Here is a 20349-nt window from a genome sequence, read left to right on the forward strand (position 1 = left end):
TTTTGTCTATACAACTTCAAGTACTGGTTATACATCTAGGGAATGTCTAATTTCATAGCATATGTTTAAAATATGATGTCAGAATATATTCACTTAGGAGGCAAGAATCTAGTCTAAAATGTACCACTTCTGTCATCCAGGAACTTTTGTGCCATTAACAAAAACAAGTCATGTTTCAAGACAAAGCAAAAATCTTGCATCTCTGGAATTACACGCACACACACACACACACACACACACATTACTGAGCATTGTTAATACATCACTTTCTAATATTTGTTGAAATGATACAGTAAAAATGGATATGACCTCTCCAATATTATCATTAGCCTGTCAATCATTAAAGCATATTAAAAGTTGATGTGCCAGGAAAATAACAATATGAAATGTTATGAATGCAAAACAGTGTTTATCTTGGGTATAAGGTCAATATCATAGAACTTATGTCACATATTTAAAAACTGTGTACAGAGATCTCCAGAATATTAAAATCAACAGATTCATATCTCCTCAGATCATAACTTCTCCCTTTGTACTGGCAACTATAGAAATAGTTAGAAACACATACAATTCATAAATACACAACTGTGCGGAAAAAGAAAACAGGTGTATAATTGAAGTATCATTCAAGTCCAAACTGACAGTGCAGTTAGTACATGGTTAAATTCAATGTCTTCTTATTCTTGAGGTAGTCAGGGTAGGGAAGAGAACAGGGGCAATCCTGATTACACTTTAAAAAAAATCATTTTGTGTCACTAGAAAGCCAAATATTTTGAACAGTTTCTTTAAAACAAATTTAATTATAAACAAAAAACTGTACCCATCTTCAAGATTTTTTAATATTAATACAACCAATACATGGTGCAGAGTAGATGCTTAAATAAATGTTTATTGATTGATGGATTGACTGAGACCAGATCCATTCTAATTGAATTTGGAAATTCAGGTGTTAAACCAACCCTTATAAACCATTATTGCATATTTCATCTTTTTTTTTTATGTTGTTTTTGTCTATGTCCTATACCAATGTTTTCCACTGGTAAAGGAAATGCCTGATGAGGATATTTTCTCTATCAATGCAGTTTAGCAACTGTTATGCAACTTAGAGTCTTAGAAATTTTCCTAAGGCACTGAGAGAGAAATTTACTTGCCCATAGTTACATAGCTAATATGTAAAAGATAGCATTCAAACCTAGGTCTTCTTGACTCTGAGGTCACTACACAGCACCATCTCTAATAATAATTCTGTACATTCAATATATTTTATATAACATCATATGTAATACATAATTTTATATTTCATATATATATACACATTAATAATATGTAACTATTGAGTTAACAATACCCCCCAAAGAGCTACTATTCTTCCCAAGATTACATAGAAAAGTAATTTTAGAAAGTAGTTTTCCTCATCTGACAATATATAACTGAAGACAGGACTAGAAATTTCACTTTAAATTGAAATGTACTACTATAACTGAAGCAGATATAAAAATTTAAATAGTCATCTTTATGCATTGAATAGAATTGGGTTAAAAAAAGCTGCTTTATATATACTGATTTTGTTGTATCTCTTCAAGTTATGAAAGACTTCAGTTGCTAAAGAGTTAAAAGTGACACTCAGAGCAATTGAAAAGCGCAGGGTAGGTGTGTGAGTAGACCCTAACACATAATACATAAAGCGTTACTAACAAAGAAGAGACAGACTTTTGAACATCATCGAAGAAACACAATCAAAACAGGAATTTCCTGTGGTAAGCACAGAGATTACCAATGGAGAATCTGTTTTTCCCATTGGCATTGTGATATTAAGGGAGACTGAAGAAGACCCCTGTATCTCCTCTGGTGAACTTGTGGCAGGATATGAACAAAACTTATACAGGATGGGGAGGCAAGAATGACAAAAATTATGTCAAAAAGAATCTCCTGAATCAGAGGAAATATTCACATGGATGGAGTCAAAGGTCCATTTAAGTATTAGAATATTCTAAGGTTTTCTAAGAATTGTATCAGAATGATATTTTTAAATGGCTTATTTTGAAGAAAGCTGTTGGTCTTAGCAAGCAGTTTATGATATAGATTGAAGTTTTTCTAATGTTGAACCCATGGGAGTTGGTGAAGTCAACAAGTGAGAGATCTCATCAGCTGGATTCATTATTATTTATTATGATATTAATAAATAAATATTTGTTGAAGGAATGAACTAGATAAAAATGAAGGAATAGGTCACTCAGAGTTTTCTTTGAAGCTAGAAGAACACACACTTAGTATTACTTTTTGTGAAAAGAGGGAGAACTGAACTTAAATAGGAGAGAAAGGTTGGTTTTTATTGGTGCGCAAGTATTTTTCTTTAATACAACTCACTAGTCAACCTGAAGCACACTTATCAAAGTAGACATAAAAGGAAAAAATTACAAAATTTTATAGTATGGAATGTTTAATAGGAAACTTTCAGATTTTTAAGAAATGAAGTCTGCCATACCATGTCCCCATATTTCTAGATGAGATTTGCTGCTGATTATAACATTGTAAAGTTTGGAAGTATAACTTGCTACGCAGACTGTTCCAAATTATGTGCCATTGGTATGACATTGTCTATTGGGCCATATTGTCTCTATCTAACTAAGCACATGAATTTTAATTAAGGATGAAATGATATAATTGGTTTTTTTAATCCTGAAAAGTTGTCTTGAACATAGAGAATCTTGTTATTCATTTTTTAAAGAAAGTACTTATCTTTAAGCTTATTTATTTGGGAATGTGTGATGTTTGCTTGCTAATTGAAGTGATGGTTATCCAAGGAATATTCTCAAGATTTTTTCAGCTTCAAATTTAATTCTGAACTCCCACTTTCTAACTCCAGCTGCATGTTAAGATGAATGTACTTTATAGAAAAATCAACTTTAAGTGAATGTGTATTGTTCATCATGGATTATGCTGACATCTACACAATGATCCTATTATTTCAGCACTATTTATTTCTAGTCAGTAGTTAAAAACAGAATGAAGTGAAATATGAAAATTTAAGGACTAATTTAAGTTATAGATTAAATTGGAAAAAGGCAAATACATCAAATGCAGAACATTATCTTCTCTATCACTGTAACACTAGTGATTTGGGGAGGAATTTTCCAGCATGTGGGGCAGGTGGAATCACTAATTTCTGCTACCTGCACAACAAAGATGGCAAAAAGTACAGGAGATTCACCATCCAATCTTCTATCTCCTTTGTCACTGACATGACCTTTCAATTACTCAGGTGCAGTTCTTATATTTCAAACTTACTGCTATCGACAATACTTATATTTTTTCAATATGTTTCAGATTCAGAAGAAAATCACTGTGCTAAGTTTGGGGGAAAATATTTTTAGTGACTATACAAAAAATATTTCAGGAGTGAATAGAAATATTTTCAGTTATCTTAGGTTTATTAAAGTTTCAAGCATTTCATTTTTTTAGAAAAGACAGACTGAATTTGAAGTATGTTCACTCAAAAATCTCTCCCTAGGATAAAGAATAAATTGCACAAAATATAATCTAAAGCAAATAAACAAAAAATGAAAAGAAACTGAAAACATTTTATGAAGGACTGCTTTCAGTCCTTCAAAGATTTCAGGCCTTTTGTTCAACCATGATACAGGGAGCCCAGAGAAACAGAAATGCCCTTTCAGTTTGACATTTAGAACTCTGCTGATAAAGAAACTGGATTAAAACTTACCCCTATCTGTGTCATACAGGAAAACAAAACAGTTCCATTCATAATGATCCAATAAACTCAAGAGTGCTCCTCGGAGAGAAGGTCTCAGTTGCAGCACAAACTGACTCTCCCCCTCGGTAGGGAAACTTGGTGTGATGAGGGAGATGTGTAAGGCGCTGCAGAATGAGGTCAAAGTATGTACTGACCTCTTATCATAGAGTCCAAAAATGGCAAAAACTCCTCGAGAATACTGGGAACAAACTAAAACAAAAGAGAAAAAAATATGGTAAGTATATATTCTAAAATTGTTTATTATATTGCTAATAAATTTTGGAAATGCCAGTCATATCACAGTAAAGTAAAATTACAAAGTAACTTAATAAATCCCAATCCTTGTATAAATCTACTTAGGGCAATCAAAATTATAACCTGAAAAACTGTAATTTTTATTTTAACTGCCCCATCTTCCTTCTTTTGGCTCACATTGCTTTTTCATCTCTTTTGTCTTTAGTTTTTATTATGAAATCACATCAACACAATCTTCAAATAATCAACCAATCAGTCTGTCCCTAGTACCATGGAAAATGCTGAGAGGAAAACAAAAAAACAGAAGATATGCTTGCTCCTCCTTAGGAGCTTACAACTTAGTTAAAGATGAGACTGGTATAATTATGAGCATTGATAAATGCTTTTTGACGTTGACTAGTTAACGACCTATGGAAATCTCTTATACCCAAATCCTGTAGAATTACAAAATTTATTTATCAAAATGAAATAGGCAAGAAACAACTTTTTTTATTGTTACTGTAATTCATGTTACTGTTGGTCATCCTTCATTGTCAAAGAGGATCAATGACATCAATATGGATGATGTCTTGACTTGTACGTGAATTGGATTTAAGTAAGGCAGATATAAGTTGCACAAAGTTGTCAGCTTCACTCTTTCCTCCTGAGTAATCAAAGTCCAAGACAAAAGTCAATATGGTTGCCAATGGCCTGGGATACAGTGGATGACTTTGGCATCCTCAAACAGCGCCTGCTTCAGCTGCCTTCATGGATGTTGGAACAGCTTGTTCTCATCCACTCATTCCACTAGGGGAAGTCTTCACATGCTTGAAGTAGACATCCCCCAATTCACTGATGGATTTGAGGCCTGGTGGTTACCCTCAACCTGCTTTAGCCTATCTGCTGGGATGGCTTTACCAGGATGTGGCTGCTGCGCATGCTATAGCTTCTAGGAGCCAGAATGAGAGTTGAGTGACAGGTGGACACCAAAGGTGAATGAGTAGTCCGAAAATTGGGTTAGGAAACCCTCACGCCAGAGATACCAATCCTCCCTGAACACCCCAAACATAGTGAAAAATTTGTTAGATCAGCAAAGATACCTAAATTTGGGTCTTTGCTCTGTGTAACCTTGAGGAGGTCACCTGTCCTTTCTGAGTCTTAGTTTCCTTCTCTGTAAAATGATGGTGATGAACTGGATAATCTCTATGAGACCTTTCAACTCTAACATTTTATGATTCTATGACTTTGTTATGATTCTAATTTGAATCTTCTATTTAAATGAATTATCCTTCCTCCTAGAAAGTATAAATGACCTTTCTTTGATTCTGAAATCTGATTTACTACTGAGCATAAATTCTTAATGGCCTTGTAGTAGCAACACTATTTTAAAAAGGTTTTCATTTTGCTAGTGCAGTCTGGTAGTTGTATCTGTAAATCATTGCTGGAATATCTGAAATCCTTAATCAAAATACTGGGAAGTTAAGTGGTTTCTGGGAAGAACATGCATTCTAAACTTACTAAGTTCTTGGACCTTGAAAGAGTTTCTATGAGGCATCAATAGGAATCAACGTATCGAACTGATGCATTGGCAGACCTTATTCTCCTTTCTCAGTTTGTTATCCCTCCCTGAGAACTAGTTTATATGAATGAAAAGATGAAATGAAATGAAAGAAAAACTTATCTCAATCCATACATTTACTGAAATTCCCCTAACTGCATGAGGGGATATAAAGATTAAAATAAATAAAAAACACAGCACTAAATAACATGTATTAATTTCCTACTGTGTACAACACACTTATATACTGATTGAGATACAAGGAACTTTCAATTCAGCAAGAAAAGTAACAAACAGCTAGAATGCTCAATATTACGTGATGTTGATTAGAGTTACAAAGTAATGTGCTATGTGAATTCTGAGGGTAGGGTTATCAATAACCTGGAGGAAGTAGGATTTTTAAATGGCTCTGAGGGACAGGCAGAATTTTAAAAGTCAAATACTGAGGAGAAAATTCCAAGCAAGCAGAACAAAATGAGCAAAGGAACGGGGGGGCATAGAGGTACAGTGCCTATTCAGGAGGCTGAGTTCTCCAGTTTGGCTGGACCATAGCAGTAATGAGATAAAGCAAGAACGTTAGGGTGGCACCAGTTGATTTTGTCTTGAATGTCAGGCAAAAAATGTTCTACCTTTATTTGGATTTATTTATTACATCCCTCTTTTGTTCAATAAATATATTTGAGAGGTGATAAGAACCCATGATAATTTTTAAACAGAAGAATTACATTTCCAGGGCTAGGCATGAACACAATTACTCTAGCTGTGATAAGAGGTAGTGGAGGAGTGAAAAGTACAGACAGTGAAACCTGTAAGAAAGGAAGTGTAATGCAGGTATATTGATCATAAGGACTTGATAATGGGGAAAAGGTATGTGTGGGGGCATACAAGAGATATGGAAATTGATTTGAGAGAAACTGTGATTATTCCCCTAAGGCTCTATCTGGGTACTCGTCTCCTACATTTACTTTCTATGCTGATGATTTTCAATTCTCCTTATCTAGTTGTAACCTTTCTGATGACCTCCACTCTCTCATCTTCAACTGTCTATTAGACATCTTGAACTAGATGTCCTCTCGATATCTTAAACTCAGCATTTCCAAAACTGAACTCATTATATAAGATTTCTCCCCAAACTGTCCCCCCTTACAAACTTCCTCATTACTGTCAAGAACTTCACTATCCTTCTAGTTACTCATCTTACAACCTAGGTGTTATCCTTGACAGCTCACGTTCTTTCACTCCCATATCCCATCACTTGCCAAGGTCTATCAACGTTATCTCGATAACATCTCTTACATATGTCCCTCTTATCATCCAAAACTGTTATCCTGCCTAGGTGCAGGTGCTCATCATCTCACATGTAGACTATTGCAATACACGATTGCTGGTCTCTTCATCACAATAGTCTGTCCTTCACTCAGCCATCAAAATTATTACCCTGAATGCAGGTCTGACCATGTTATTCCCCTACTCAGTGACACTGACCTCCTGGACATTAAAATGACATACCATTGTTTTAAGCCTGAGAAGAGAAGCAAGCAAACCCAGAGTAGAGGAGATTTCAGAATTTAAATATACTTTTGCCATAGGGTTTATGTATTCTATGTAGGTCATCATATCTTCACTGCACTCTTGAAAACACAATCTGTTAATGTATATATTTTCAAAGTATGTGTGTATAAACATTAAATATATGTATATGTACATATATGTGTGTATGTATATGTATACATATATATGCGATATATATGTTTGTATATAAAATGTTTCTTTTCTACGTATCTGGGTTAACTTGGATTTCATAATGCCAGCTGATGCAATTGGCTCTCTCCCTTCTCATCTCCTATCTACTTCCATTTTTATTTCACCCATTTTTATTTTTCTATCAGGTTTGTTTCTATACTCACATGCAAAGCTGATTCCCATAGTTTAGACTTGTCTTCAAAATCTACTACCTTTGGGAAGTTTGGAAACTCCTCTAGGATCTAGCCTGTGGATACTTTTCATCCAATTCAATTCTTTCTATGCAAACTTTCCATTCTGTTGCTACTCTCCTGGAGTAAAAATTGCCTTCTGTTTTAGTCCTGCCTATCTTTATGTCACAGATTGGCTGTAAAATTATTTTATTTTTTTGTGTTGGTAGGCATTGCTTAGGTTTAGGGCAGTTAAGTGGAACAATGGATAGAGTGCCAGGTCAGAAGTCAAAAAGACTTATCTTCCAGAGTTCAAATATGCACTCAAATACTTACTAGCTGTGTGATCTTGGGAAAGTCATTTAACCATTTGCTTCAGTTCCTCATCTGTAAAAATTAGCTTGAGAAGGAAATGGCAAACTACTCCATTATCTTTGCTAAGAAAACCTCAGACAGGGTCATGAAGAGTCAGACAAGATTGAAACAACTGAACAATAGCAAATATACATATGTATGTATGATCATGTATGTATGTATGTATGATTAATTTTCTTATTCTTCAGTGAGATCACTTGGAAATTGTTATGTATAAGACAAAATAGACATATGCCATTAATCCATTCATCTTTCATCTAAAAGTGTTGATTGACTAAATAAGTTTTCTCATAAGCTTATCAAATAGAATCATTACCTGTTATATTGTAAATGCCAAGCAAATCAAATTGTTATATGATATATAAACATTTATAGCACTCCATTCAAGACAATTAAATTCAAGAAATGTTTATTAATTGCCTACTATATGCAAGCAAATATTCTAAGTAGAGGAGTTATAAAGACAAAAACAATATTCCGTTTCGTCAAAGAGTTTACATTATACTGAAGTGCTCTATAGATATCACAGAATGAAGAACCTTTATAACCTTGGCCACATCACCTTGGGCCTCAATTTTCATAAAAATATAATGACATGGTTGTGCTAGATGGTCTCTAAGGTCTCTTCTAACCCTATGTGTACAACCATATGAAAACAACTACAATAGTTAGTTGAATTTAGTGTTTTCCAAACCCAAGGCAGATAAAGAACTTGAAAAAATATGAGAACCACAGTTACAATTTGTCCATTTGATATCATCTTCACAAATTATTCTCTGTGGTATGTCACTTAATATTCTGCCATCTTCTTGGAGATCAAATATGAAATCCAAAAGAGAGGAAACTTTATTGGTATCTAATGTTTCTGTTTTCACTTTCAAAAATCATACAATAATTATTAAGTATCTGCTATTTTTAAAGGGAAGTAAAATGATATTGTGGCTTATTTGACCTTGAAGTCAGGGACATCCAAGTTCAAGTATGAACTCTGACACATACTGGCTGTATGACTCTGATCAAGTCACTTAGCTCTCAATGCTCTGACAACTTTCTAAGACTAAAAGTTTTAGAGAAGGTGAAGTAGAACCTTCATTGATAGGCAGTTTCCTCCCCAAGGGTTTTCCCTAAATCAATGAAATGATAGGTCTATTTCTTATCTCCAACCCCTCCTCTGAACTCTTTTGGTATGCAGAACATTTTTCTAAGATGTCATGAAATTTAAGAAGCTGTTAAGACATAGTCTAGAAAGATGTCGTCTATACTAAAGCAACATTTTGTAGGCTCACAAGTGGCTATAGGGTGGAAAACTGAGAATCATATTTATCTATAAATTTACCTACTATGTGCTTAACACATAGTAAGTGCTCAGCATATTTGTTGAGTTCAACATCTCTTTGACAGAAACTGATATACAAAACTTTAAAGATCTGTCAATTAGAGAATGTTATGGCATAAGGTATAGATGGTCCCTAGGCTCCTTGCCTTACCCAAGAGCAAAGAAATGACATAAAGGCACAAACAGAAGGTTTTACTTTCCTTCCATCTTCTTGATCCCTTTTTCATTCCTTTACCCCTTCTATTGCCTTGCAACCATGTAGTACACACTCTTTCTGATCTTACCTGATGTTTCCTCTATGTGGTTCACATTATAACTTCAAAACTCTCCAGTGAAGAGAATTGAGATAAATATCTGTTGGATTAAAAGGCTACATTTTTTACTTTATGAACCAAATTTGCTATATATCTAAATGTACCAAAATACATTTATCCTAATGGAACAATACAACTTTCTATGGTTGAATATCCATAGAAGAACTTTGTATAATTTTCTTAAGTTGAATGATGTCTGTGTTAACAAGATTTTGCTTTGTATCATACATTATATAATTTTAAAGCTGGAAGGTTCCTTAGTATTTAATAAAACACTGTCATTTAATAGATAAAAGAAATGGAAACTCAGAAAGATAATATAACATACACATAGCCCCCTTTTCCAGGAAATGACTTGGGGTGAAGCCTTTGGCACTTTGTTCTGTATCTGTTTATGGCTGGAAGAAGGGGGAAGATCTCAGGTGGGAGTGAGGGGACTGGTAAGCACTGAGAGACAGAAGTTGCTGCAGATCAAGACACCTGTACCTCATCTACTCTGCCTCTTCTCTCTACTCTTGCTAGTATTTGGAAAAGGAGGCTACAGCTGAGATGAAATATCTAGGATGGTTTTATTTTGGGCTGACTCTTTCTTTTGAGTTTTTCCCTCTTTCAGTGAATGAAAAAAACATTTATTAAATATAAATGCTAAAGCATTTGGATGTTTGTTTGAACATTAAATAATTTATTAATGTCTGACAGTGGAGGCAGAGACCTAGAGAGTGAGACTGAAAAAGGCAGAGAAAAAGAGACAGAAAATGGAAAGAATATTTTAAGTAGTTTAGTATAACATCTACACAGTACAAAGTGATACATGTATTTTGCAGATTAAACATTCAGCATTTCCCAATAAAATGAGAACACTGAAAAAGAATAACTGATACATAGTCGTCATTTATATAGCACTTCAAGGTTTGCAAAGAGCTTTATAAATGTTATCTCATTTTATCTTCCAACAGCCTTGGGAGGTGTTATTATTTCCATTTTGCAGATGAAAAAACTGAAGTAGGCAGAGGTTAAATGACTTGCCTAAGATCACACAGCCAGTAAGTGTCTGAAGTCAAATCTGAGCTTAGGTCTTCCTGGCTAGGGCCAGAGCATACTAGTGTACCACCTACCTCTCCCTACATGAAGTGTTAGTTCTAAAAGATCACTTTAGAGAAGGATCAGTTATTTAATTTTCCAAACTGAACAGGAGGGAAAAAAAATCTTTTCCTCTGGGCTAACTATATGTCTAATATAGCTATTTTCTCCCACGACAGGGATTAGGTACAACTCAGTGCTATGTGTATTGCCTAGAATATTTTTCTTTTGCAAATTCAACAAGCAGTTAATGGAGTCAGCATTTATTGTCTCCTTGTCACAGAATTTACAGCCTCCCATGAATTCTGGTTTATAATCCCAATATAATAATTAAAAGTAGAATAGTTTTTTTATATTACTCTGATCTAATTTCTCTTAACTTTTCTCATTATTGCTATTAAATTAACTGTCATAAAATTTGCATCTTTACCACCTTTTTCTTACCTACCTTGCTAGACATACTGGTGAATAGGGCATATCAAAATAACATTTAATATAAAAAGAGAAATGTAGAAATTAGTTCTGCTTCTAAAATTTTTTGGGAGGGGTTGCCCTAGTTTTAGAGATGCTGCTTCTTTACTAATACAGAATTTTGCAGTTGATAGTACACAAGAAAAGAACTATTATAGCTGAGAGGACAAAAAAAGACCTATTCCTTAAGTATGAGTCATAATGATGTATGTAATTTATCTTTTTTTTTGCTATAAAAAACCCAGCCTCCCTGACTTCCTTCATGTGCCAACTAAATTCCCACATTCTAGAAGGAGTTATTCCCACCAATCCCCTTATTTCTAGAATCTTCCCACATCTTTTAATTGTCTCCAATTTATCTTGCATACATCTTGCTAGTATATAACTGCTTGTATGTTCTCACCTCTATTAAGCTGTGAACTTCTGGAGGGCAGGAACTGGTGCTAGTTTTTTTTCCTATCTTTGTACTCCTGTGCTTAGCACAGTATCAGGTGGATAGTAGGTGCTTAATAAATTCTTATTGACTATTGATTATAGATCAGCACAGGAACATGGCTAGAACCTGAGGATAGAATATTTTACTTGGAAAGGAGCAGTAAGAAAAAAATCAGAGACCCTAGGAAAATACTCCACTGAGTCAACAACACCAGTGATTTGTAAAGCCATGTTGTACTTTAGATTTTATTTATAGAAGTGATTAGAGCTAGGGGTCGCCTCTTGGATAAAGCACAAGGCTAACATTTAATGTACTATCCTTCTCATTTTATGGTCATCTGCAAATGTGGTAAGCATGCTATCTAAATCTTAATCTATATTCTATATCAATAGTAAATATTATATATGTATACACACATATATCCATGCATTTATATACTTAACATTATAATTGCTGCTGTTACTATTTTGAGATTGGGTCTCCCTGTTTCTCCTAGGTTGTAAATGGATTGATCACTCATGGGCTCAACCCCTCTATTGATCAGCATGGGAGCTTTGACCTCATTTGTTTCCAACTTGTATTCGTTCTGCTCTTCTTAAATAGTCTGTCCCTGCTTTCAGGGATTCACCATGTTGGTGCCAGAATTAGTGGGGGCATCTGATCACTTTAGCTCACTGCAACTCAGAACTCCAGAGTTTAAGAGATCCTCAAAGGCTCAAGAGACCCTTCCCAATAGTAGAGATTATAGATGTCCAAGTTAAAAACTCTATCTAGTACATTATGCATGACTACTAATAAATAATATTGATTTGGGGCTCATAAATACCTCTGAATAGATTATATTGTTAGGAAATAACATTTAAATAGTGCTTTAGGACTTAGGAATCCATAAATAATAAAAATATTGCAAAAAAGTAGTACAATTATTTTCAGTCCCTGTTTTGCAGATGATTGAAGTGAGGCTCAAAAACTTAATGGAATTTCCAAGAGCCAAAGTGATACTGGGAATCTGATGAAGGAATTTTAATTCAAAATCTATTGGCTTTCTTTTTTTTTTTTTACTATGCCACAGATAGAAATTGACTAGTTGGAATTTTTTCAATTAGAATTCATAGGAAAAATAATTATTATCATTTTTAATTACAGTCCAAATTGACTAGTAAGTGTTAAAATTATAAGAAATTACAGGAGTATATTTTTCCCTCATCAGGCAACTGATCCTTATTTATATGCCTGGTACAATCTTTTCACTTAACTACTGCTTTAGCAAATGTTTTTGGAATTTAATTTGTTTGTTTTGGGGGACAAGATTTGTTGAAATGTGTATCCATTATACAAAAAACACTTTCCTTCTGTAATAAAGGACATTTATAGGTAAATAGTATCTTAAAATAGCTTTTTATTATACCATTTAAATAGATTTCTATAACAGCTAATATATAATACCACAGGAAACAGGATATTTCCTTTATTCATGTGTAGAAATAAATTGTTATATTTTTAGCAAATTTTAAAATATATTTTAATATTGTATATATTTACATATTTTAGAAAACTATAGTTGTGTTCTTGACTGAATTTATTTATTGAGTTAAGTATGCAACTTAAGTTGAACTGGTAGACATTTGAAAAGTAGTTTTTGCTAAAGAAAGCATTCTACTTCTCTATGATATTAATCTCTAAACATTATATCCTCTTTAACCATTTACCATTCCACCATTGTTTTCATCCTGGTTTATAACATTTTTAATCAAATTTCTACAGTTCTCTTAAGTTCTCTTACTCTTCCTCCTGTCATCTATGATTAACTTCTCTGAGTCTCAGCACCTTCACAGCTTAGACCATCTAACCACTTGATTTTACATGTGAAGATGCTGAGATTCAGAGAAGTTAACTGGAGCATCCAAGATCATTCAACTAAATAGTGACCATGCTAACACTAGAATTCATGTAGTTCTGACTCTCAATACAGTACTCTATTTACTATCATTGTAATTTTGTCAGTCTTTTGTTTTATTTCAACATAATTCTTTTTTATTCATATCTTTTTAAACGATCTCCTTTAAAATACTTTTTTTTTCATTATGGAACTTCAGGCTACAATTTTCAGAATTATTTGAGCATACATCATATCTTTCTTTGGTTTGGTATAGCAATGCCAATCTTGTTCAGATTTGAAAACAAAAAATAAAAAAAAACACACCTCAATCAGGTGGTAGATAAAGCATGCTGGGTCAGAATTCATTAAGTCAAGCCCTGAAGACATTATTGTACTTTATTAATATGTAAAAGCTCATTTTCTTAGAATTCTGAGAGGTGGTTAACTTTAGTACATAAAGTTACTGAAGCTAATCACCATAAATGACAAGGCAGAATGCAAATTACACACAAATATTTCACTTTAATTATATTGCAATTAAGCACTTTAGCTTTCTCAGATGTCTTCTCTGGTGCTGCTTCTGGACAGCACCATCAAGGATCACAATGAGGTGTAATTGCATACTGGAAACACATGGCCATCCCCATGCTCTGATCCAATTTTTTGACATGAGCACATTTCAATTCTAAATTAAACTAATTGAGATCTCAGTAAAATATACAGGCTTGTTTGCACATTTCTTTCTTGAGTCAGGCTAGCATAATGGGAACACATGGTTCATTTTTTTCTGCTAAATTCTTCAAAGGAATTAGCACTAGACAGTTTGCAGTATTACTGTGAAAGCAAGATGCATTTCAGTGACAGAGTTGTTTGCTTGGTTAAGTTGGATGTTCTAGGAAAAAAAATTAACTCTTTCAGACAGTTATATAAAAGTAATAGCTTGAATAGTTTTTCTTAAGAGATTAAATTTCAACCAGAGAATGACTGAAAGAAAAGGGAAATTAAAGCACCACAAGTTAGAAAACTTGTGAGAATGTCTGGCACATTTTCATCTTGATATGATTCCTTGAAAGAAAAAAAAATGCTGTATCACCTGTATTTGACTATTATAAATGTAAAGAGACCAAAGAGAGAACATGCTATTATTTGTTGTTAGGAGGAGGCAGGGGCACTAAGACAGAGGTCACCAGGAATTTTAATTTTCTACAATCAGCTCAGTCATTTTGATGTGCATAGAATAAAGGATCATGGTGGGAGAAAGTTTCTCACTACAGTTTCACTAAGCTCCATTTCTGCCTGAGCAAATATAGCACTAAAGATATTTGCCATAGCCATGGGAGTATGAAAAGAAGCTAGAACTAGCAAGGGTTGCTAACCATAACTCAGATGAGAGTTGAAATGAGGAAGTCAGAAGGGACAACAGAGGAATTCAGAGAATAGATACGATTTTAGCTTGGGCAACTGCTACCGCTCATAAGAAATCTAGCTGTAGGGGAGAGTTTCATAATCTTTGCTTGAAAAATTGTTAAGAGATTGACTCATCCCAAATCCATTAGAATAAAACTCCATAGTAAAGAGAGCACATAGTAGCTGGGGGCTACTTTTTCTGCTAAAGGCCAGTTGGATCAGCTAGAATGCTAATGACTGGCGGAGAGCAGATTCAGGTCCAGCACAGATCAGAGATCAGCCAAATAATATCATTCAAACACATACAGCATTTAAGGATGTGAATTGTCATTCTACATATGTGCCATGGTCCATCCCTGTGCATGTACCCCTCCATGAGGATTCTCTGTGTACTTCAGGTATAGGTATATCCTTCTGGTATATGTGTTCCCCATATGTGTATAGCCTACACTTGAACCCTATGCATGCATTCTCTTCTTACTCAGGGTTTACTTAAGGAAAAGTAAATTACGTACTTATGGGGAATAGTTACTTTTTTATTACAAATTCATTAAAAAGCTCTTGTATGGAACTAAAAGTAAACACATTAAGAGAGGGCAGGGAAGGATGTTCATATGCTATGGTTTGAAGAGACATATGATGAAAAACATTATAAGGATCCATAGGCAGGTGGAGGTCCCAAGTACTAAACATAATAGCAAGTCATTTAAGAGAGATGGAGTAAATTCATGCTTTCAAGGTAGGATGTGGGTAAGAGGGTTGTAAGGAGACTTTAATTCACCTCCTCAGCATAATGCAATCGTCTAATCCTGTTATTATACCATAGTACAGTTGTTTGAAAATTTATCTTTATTCAATTTCTATATTCATTCTATTAATATTATGTTCCTTTTATGTAATTATTTGTATGCTTGTATGTAATGGGCATTGTGTTATAATGGAAAGACTAGTGTATTTGGTGTCAGGAGACATGGGCTTCAATTTTTGGTTAAAAATTCAAGTTACCCCAGAAGATGGGAGAAGTATTTGGGGATAGCAGTTCATCTGAAAATAATCTTGGAAATTTTAGTGAACTGAAAGCTCATCGTGAGCCATAGCATGATATGGTAGCCTAGAGAACTAACATTATCTTTAGTTGAGGAATATTGTCCAAGAATAGGAAAGTGTTACTTATGTTTTTGTCTGGCAAATTATATAAGTATTATGCTTCATTCTGGGTATTAGAGAGAGCACAGACAAAGTGGAACATGAAGAGTGAACAATGACCAGAGTAATGATAAAGCTTGAGATCATGCCAAGTAAGAGATGGTTAAAGGACCTAGGGATACTTAACCTACAGAAGGCTTGAAGGTGGGGAGATTAGATTCCTGGTTTCAGTATTAACACGTGCATTATCACATGACTTCACATTTATTCCTATTATATTTCGACTTCTTAGATTTGGTTTATCATTCCAGTCCAGTGAGATATTTTTGATACTAACTCTGTCACATTGATAGGTTCAGCCGTCTCATTATCTTCATCACTTAACTATGATCATATAAGTAACAAGTACCTGAGTTCAAATCTAAATCTTCTGATTCTTAAGTCCATTGTTGATTTTTTCTTCTTCTACATAAGCTCTACAAATGACTTTCTGTGTTTGTCCTTCATTGCTGAAGAAGACCATGCCATGGAGAGAAATGATGACATGACGTGCACTTGACTTTGTTTTGAGTGAGGGAGGGCTGTGCAGGTCACCAGCCTCACTTCTCCTCCAGAGCCATCTGAATCCAGTGACCAGACATTCATCAGGATGACTGGAGTTAACCCAGGATGAGGCAATTGGGGTTAAGTGATTTGCCCAAGGTCACAGCTAGTGAGTGTCAAGTGTCTGAGGTGAGATTTGAACTCAGGTCCTCCTGACTCCTGCACTGGTGCTCTACCCACTGCACCACCTAGCTTCCCCGAATGACTTGCAAGGTGAATATCAATAGTATCAGTTTCTCTTCTGAAACAACAACTCTGAGGTTCCTTCCTGCCTCTCCCAGGGTTATTTATTTATTTATTTATTTATTTATTTATTTATTTTTCTTTTCTATTAAAGGGGCCATTCCCCTGACTACTTTTTAAAAAGGCCTATTTACTGAAGGGGCATTACCTCACTTTAAGTTAGTACCTGAAAAGGCCTTAGCCTAAAAGGTCAAGGTCTCCCATTGCATCCTGGGTCATCTCCAGTCATCCTGATGAATATCTGGTCACTGAATCCAGCTGGTTCAGGAAGAGAAGTGAGGCTGGTGACCTTGCACAGCCCCCCCTCATTCAAAACAAAGTCAAGTGCAAGTCATGTCCTCATTTCTCTGACGTCATGGTCCTCTTCAAAAATGAAGGACGAACACAAAGCAAAGGGATTATTTGATCTACTTGCCCTCAAAACGCAAAACTAAGAGCAATGAGTATAAATTGCAAGGAGGTATATTTTATCTTTATGTAAAAAAAACAACAAAATTCAAACAATAGTGAAATAGCATGCCTCAGAAGACAGTAGGTTTCCCCTCTTGAAGGTGTTCAAGATAAGAATAGCTTGAAACTCATTAGACATTATGTAGAGAAAATTTTTGTACATATAAAAACTGTATATGGGACTAAAAGATCTTTTCTGTTATGAGATTCTATGATTCTTCCTCCTTTCTTCTCCACCTTGTCCGTTTCCTCTTTTTCCTTCTCTTTGTTGTTGTGCTTTTTGTCTCTGTCTCTCTGCTCCTATCTGTCTTTCTGAGTCCCCCTCTTCCTCCCTCTTGTTCACACACATCTACACACGTGTAGATATTAGCAGAGTTGAGTAAATAAAACCTTCATTAAGTATGCTACAAGTTCACAATGGTATAGGATGGTGGTCATCAGTTAGGGGACTAAGATGTTGAACTGAGTCAACTGAAGGAAGACATCACAAACTAGAAGGACTTGTTTAAACAACATGAGTAAGGGAAGAAAGTCAGCATGGTTGAGTGGTAAGAGTATTGGACTTGGAGAGAAGCAACATTTGGGTTCAAAGCCTGCTTCTGACATTTACTAGTCTCAGGACCTGGGGCAATTCAAAACCTGTGAACATTGGTTTCCCCACCTGTAAAAACTTATAATAATTAGACTAATTACTTCACAATTATCTTGTTGGGAGAATTAAATGATGATATATATGTAAAATACTTTGAACATCTAAAATCATACTATAAATGCTAGTTCTTATTAAGATCAGAGCAGAGATCTCTCCCCAACTAAACAGGAAGCTAGAGTTACTCAGAGAGTGGACAGTGGACCAGAGACCCAAATGGACAGAAGATCAAAAACTCTATTGTCACTGGGAACAAAAAAAAAAGCAGGAAACTGTTTTCCTAGTGCTTGTGGCACCCAGCCTTAAGTATCAAAGACCCATTCTTCACCATAGTCAACAGTCAGCATAGTTTAAATTGCCCAAAAATTTCAGGCCCCATAACACTTTTCCCAGAGAGCCCAACTGGAGGCTTGTCTTTCATCAGCTACCAGGGCCAACAGAAGTAGTTACCCTGTGGCCAAATCAGCCATTTGGGGAATTATTAAATATAGGTACTATTGGATGGTTTTTCTTCATATGTGATGCAGCTGATATTTTTATAAGCACTTGAAGGGTATGGCATTGGATGCCATTTGAACAGAAAGAAAGGAGAAGAATAATATTTTGACAGATGTTTTGGCAGGTTTTATAAAGCATTAACTTTCATCACGAATTTCACCTTTGCTGAATACTCCTGCATCTTTACTTTTTGTGCTGTATGACTTAGTTCTCAGCAAATGTTCTCCATCGTCCTAGTTTCAATTATGCCACTGTCCACACTAGGACAGTGACTTGCTTTTTCACTTTTATCACCTATACACATCCTGCATTTTCTTATCTCGATGCCTTTGCTGACATTATTTCTTATGCCTGGAATACTCTATACCCTACTAATTTCCTCTTTCTTGTGGATTTCCTACCCACTCTTTAAACAACATCTTCTCCATGAAGCCTCAGATTTCATGATCAGCAAAGACTCTCTTAAGATCATACCCAAAAGTCTGTTTGCACCTCTCTATTGTGTTTTCCAGATAGGATTTTGCATTATGTATATTTGAGTATATGTCATGTGACTCAATTAAACTACAAATGAGGCTGAGGGACCATATCTTCTCTTAACTTTCTATCTCCTCTCCCCTACCCAATGCCTAATATTGCTCTTGGAATCTACTAGTTTTCTAATAAACTTTAACTGGATTAAATTGCATTAAATCATATAATAGGAATTCTAGTCTGATGTATCAGTCTCAAATATTCAGCATTCTTGACAAAGGCTCTTTGACTTCCTCAATTTGTTTACTGATTTTTAACATCATGGTATGGTGGGCAATGTATTGGACTTGTAGTCAGGAAGGCCTGAGTTTGAATCTTTCCTCAGACACCCAGTAACTGGGGAAGCTTGCATAAGTCAATTAATATCTCGGAGTCTCAATTACCTCAACTGTAAAATGGAAAAAAAATAACAGCACACAGTTATTGTAAAGACCAAATGATCCTTGTGTACATTGTTTTACAGACCTTAAAATGCAATATATTATTTTATTGTAATTATTATGATTAGCAGAAATAGTAATATCTCATTCTTCTAATCTTGTTTGATGGAGGTCAACTAGAAAAGGTGATAGAAGAAATCACTATCCTGGTATTATTTTGTTATGATCACCTGCTAAGGTGAAAAAATGCATGCTTTTAGTAGTGAGTAAAAGAACAGGTTGGGGTATGAGTTCATCTTCTATAGGCTCATGAAAAGCACCATCCTATTTATATTTCCCATTGAGAACCTATTCACTATATAAAAGTTCTTCTCTGATTCAGTTTCTCGCAAAAATACCCAAGGGAAATCCAGAAGCCAAGGTGGGTTAGCTTAGTTTGTCTTTATCCAATCACCTTTCAACAACTCCAACTAGGGTTGCTCCAGCCCCAGTGTCCCCAAACTCCCACTGAGGCTATTTTCTGTCTAATGGGTCATAAAATCAAAATGTCAGCAACCCATTGACAGCTTGACAGAACTCATAGTTTTTCATGGTCAGGTAGAAAGACATAAGCTTTTTTTGTTAAAGCTTTCTTGCTCATCTATAAGCTTGGTACAGTAAAATGAATATAGTGTTTGATGCAATAAGATGATTTGAGAATCATAAGAATGTTTGGTTTTATTGTGCTATGTAACTTTATTTTACCTGCTTTCCCATTAAATAAAAAAATGATAGAACAGCAGGTACTGCGTACTAAAATTGAAATGAGCAAAACTGAAAATAACCAGAAGCTCCACTCATTTTAAAAAATCACATTTTCAAAGCAGCAGCCTCATTGAATTGCCTTTAAAATAATTTCTCCCAGTTTCCAAATCCAAATATAAAATAAAATATTCTTCTTAATGAGCCCATTTCCCATCTTTCCAAGCACTGGTTCATTTTAGGATTTTAGGCCTAATAGTATTTCAAACAAGTATCGATAAGGATAATAAATATATGTTTTTGTATCAAAGAATAATGCTAATAATTTCCCCTATTTTCTGCACTTAAAAA

At 34.7% G+C, this 20349-nt stretch overlaps 1 protein-coding gene across 5 annotated transcripts in view; it reads right to left on the bottom strand.

Annotated features, from left to right (window-relative positions):
- Positions 1 to 20349, bottom strand: part of GRIA4 (glutamate ionotropic receptor AMPA type subunit 4) — a 456325-nt gene that overhangs the window by 282864 nt on the left and 153112 nt on the right. For all 5 annotated transcript variants that reach the window (XR_011967457.1, XM_072611221.1, XM_072611222.1 and 2 more), the window contains exon 4: positions 3722 to 3961. Coding sequence is in view for 4 of the 5 variants with exons in the window: in XM_072611221.1 (XP_072467322.1) it covers positions 3722 to 3961 (240 nt within the window). In the remaining variant the exon portion in view is untranslated. The remainder of the gene's footprint in view (positions 1 to 3721; positions 3962 to 20349) is intronic.

This window comes from Notamacropus eugenii, chromosome 5 (assembly GCF_028372415.1).
Source record: "Notamacropus eugenii isolate mMacEug1 chromosome 5, mMacEug1.pri_v2, whole genome shotgun sequence".
NCBI lineage: Eukaryota > Metazoa > Chordata > Mammalia > Diprotodontia > Macropodidae > Notamacropus > Notamacropus eugenii.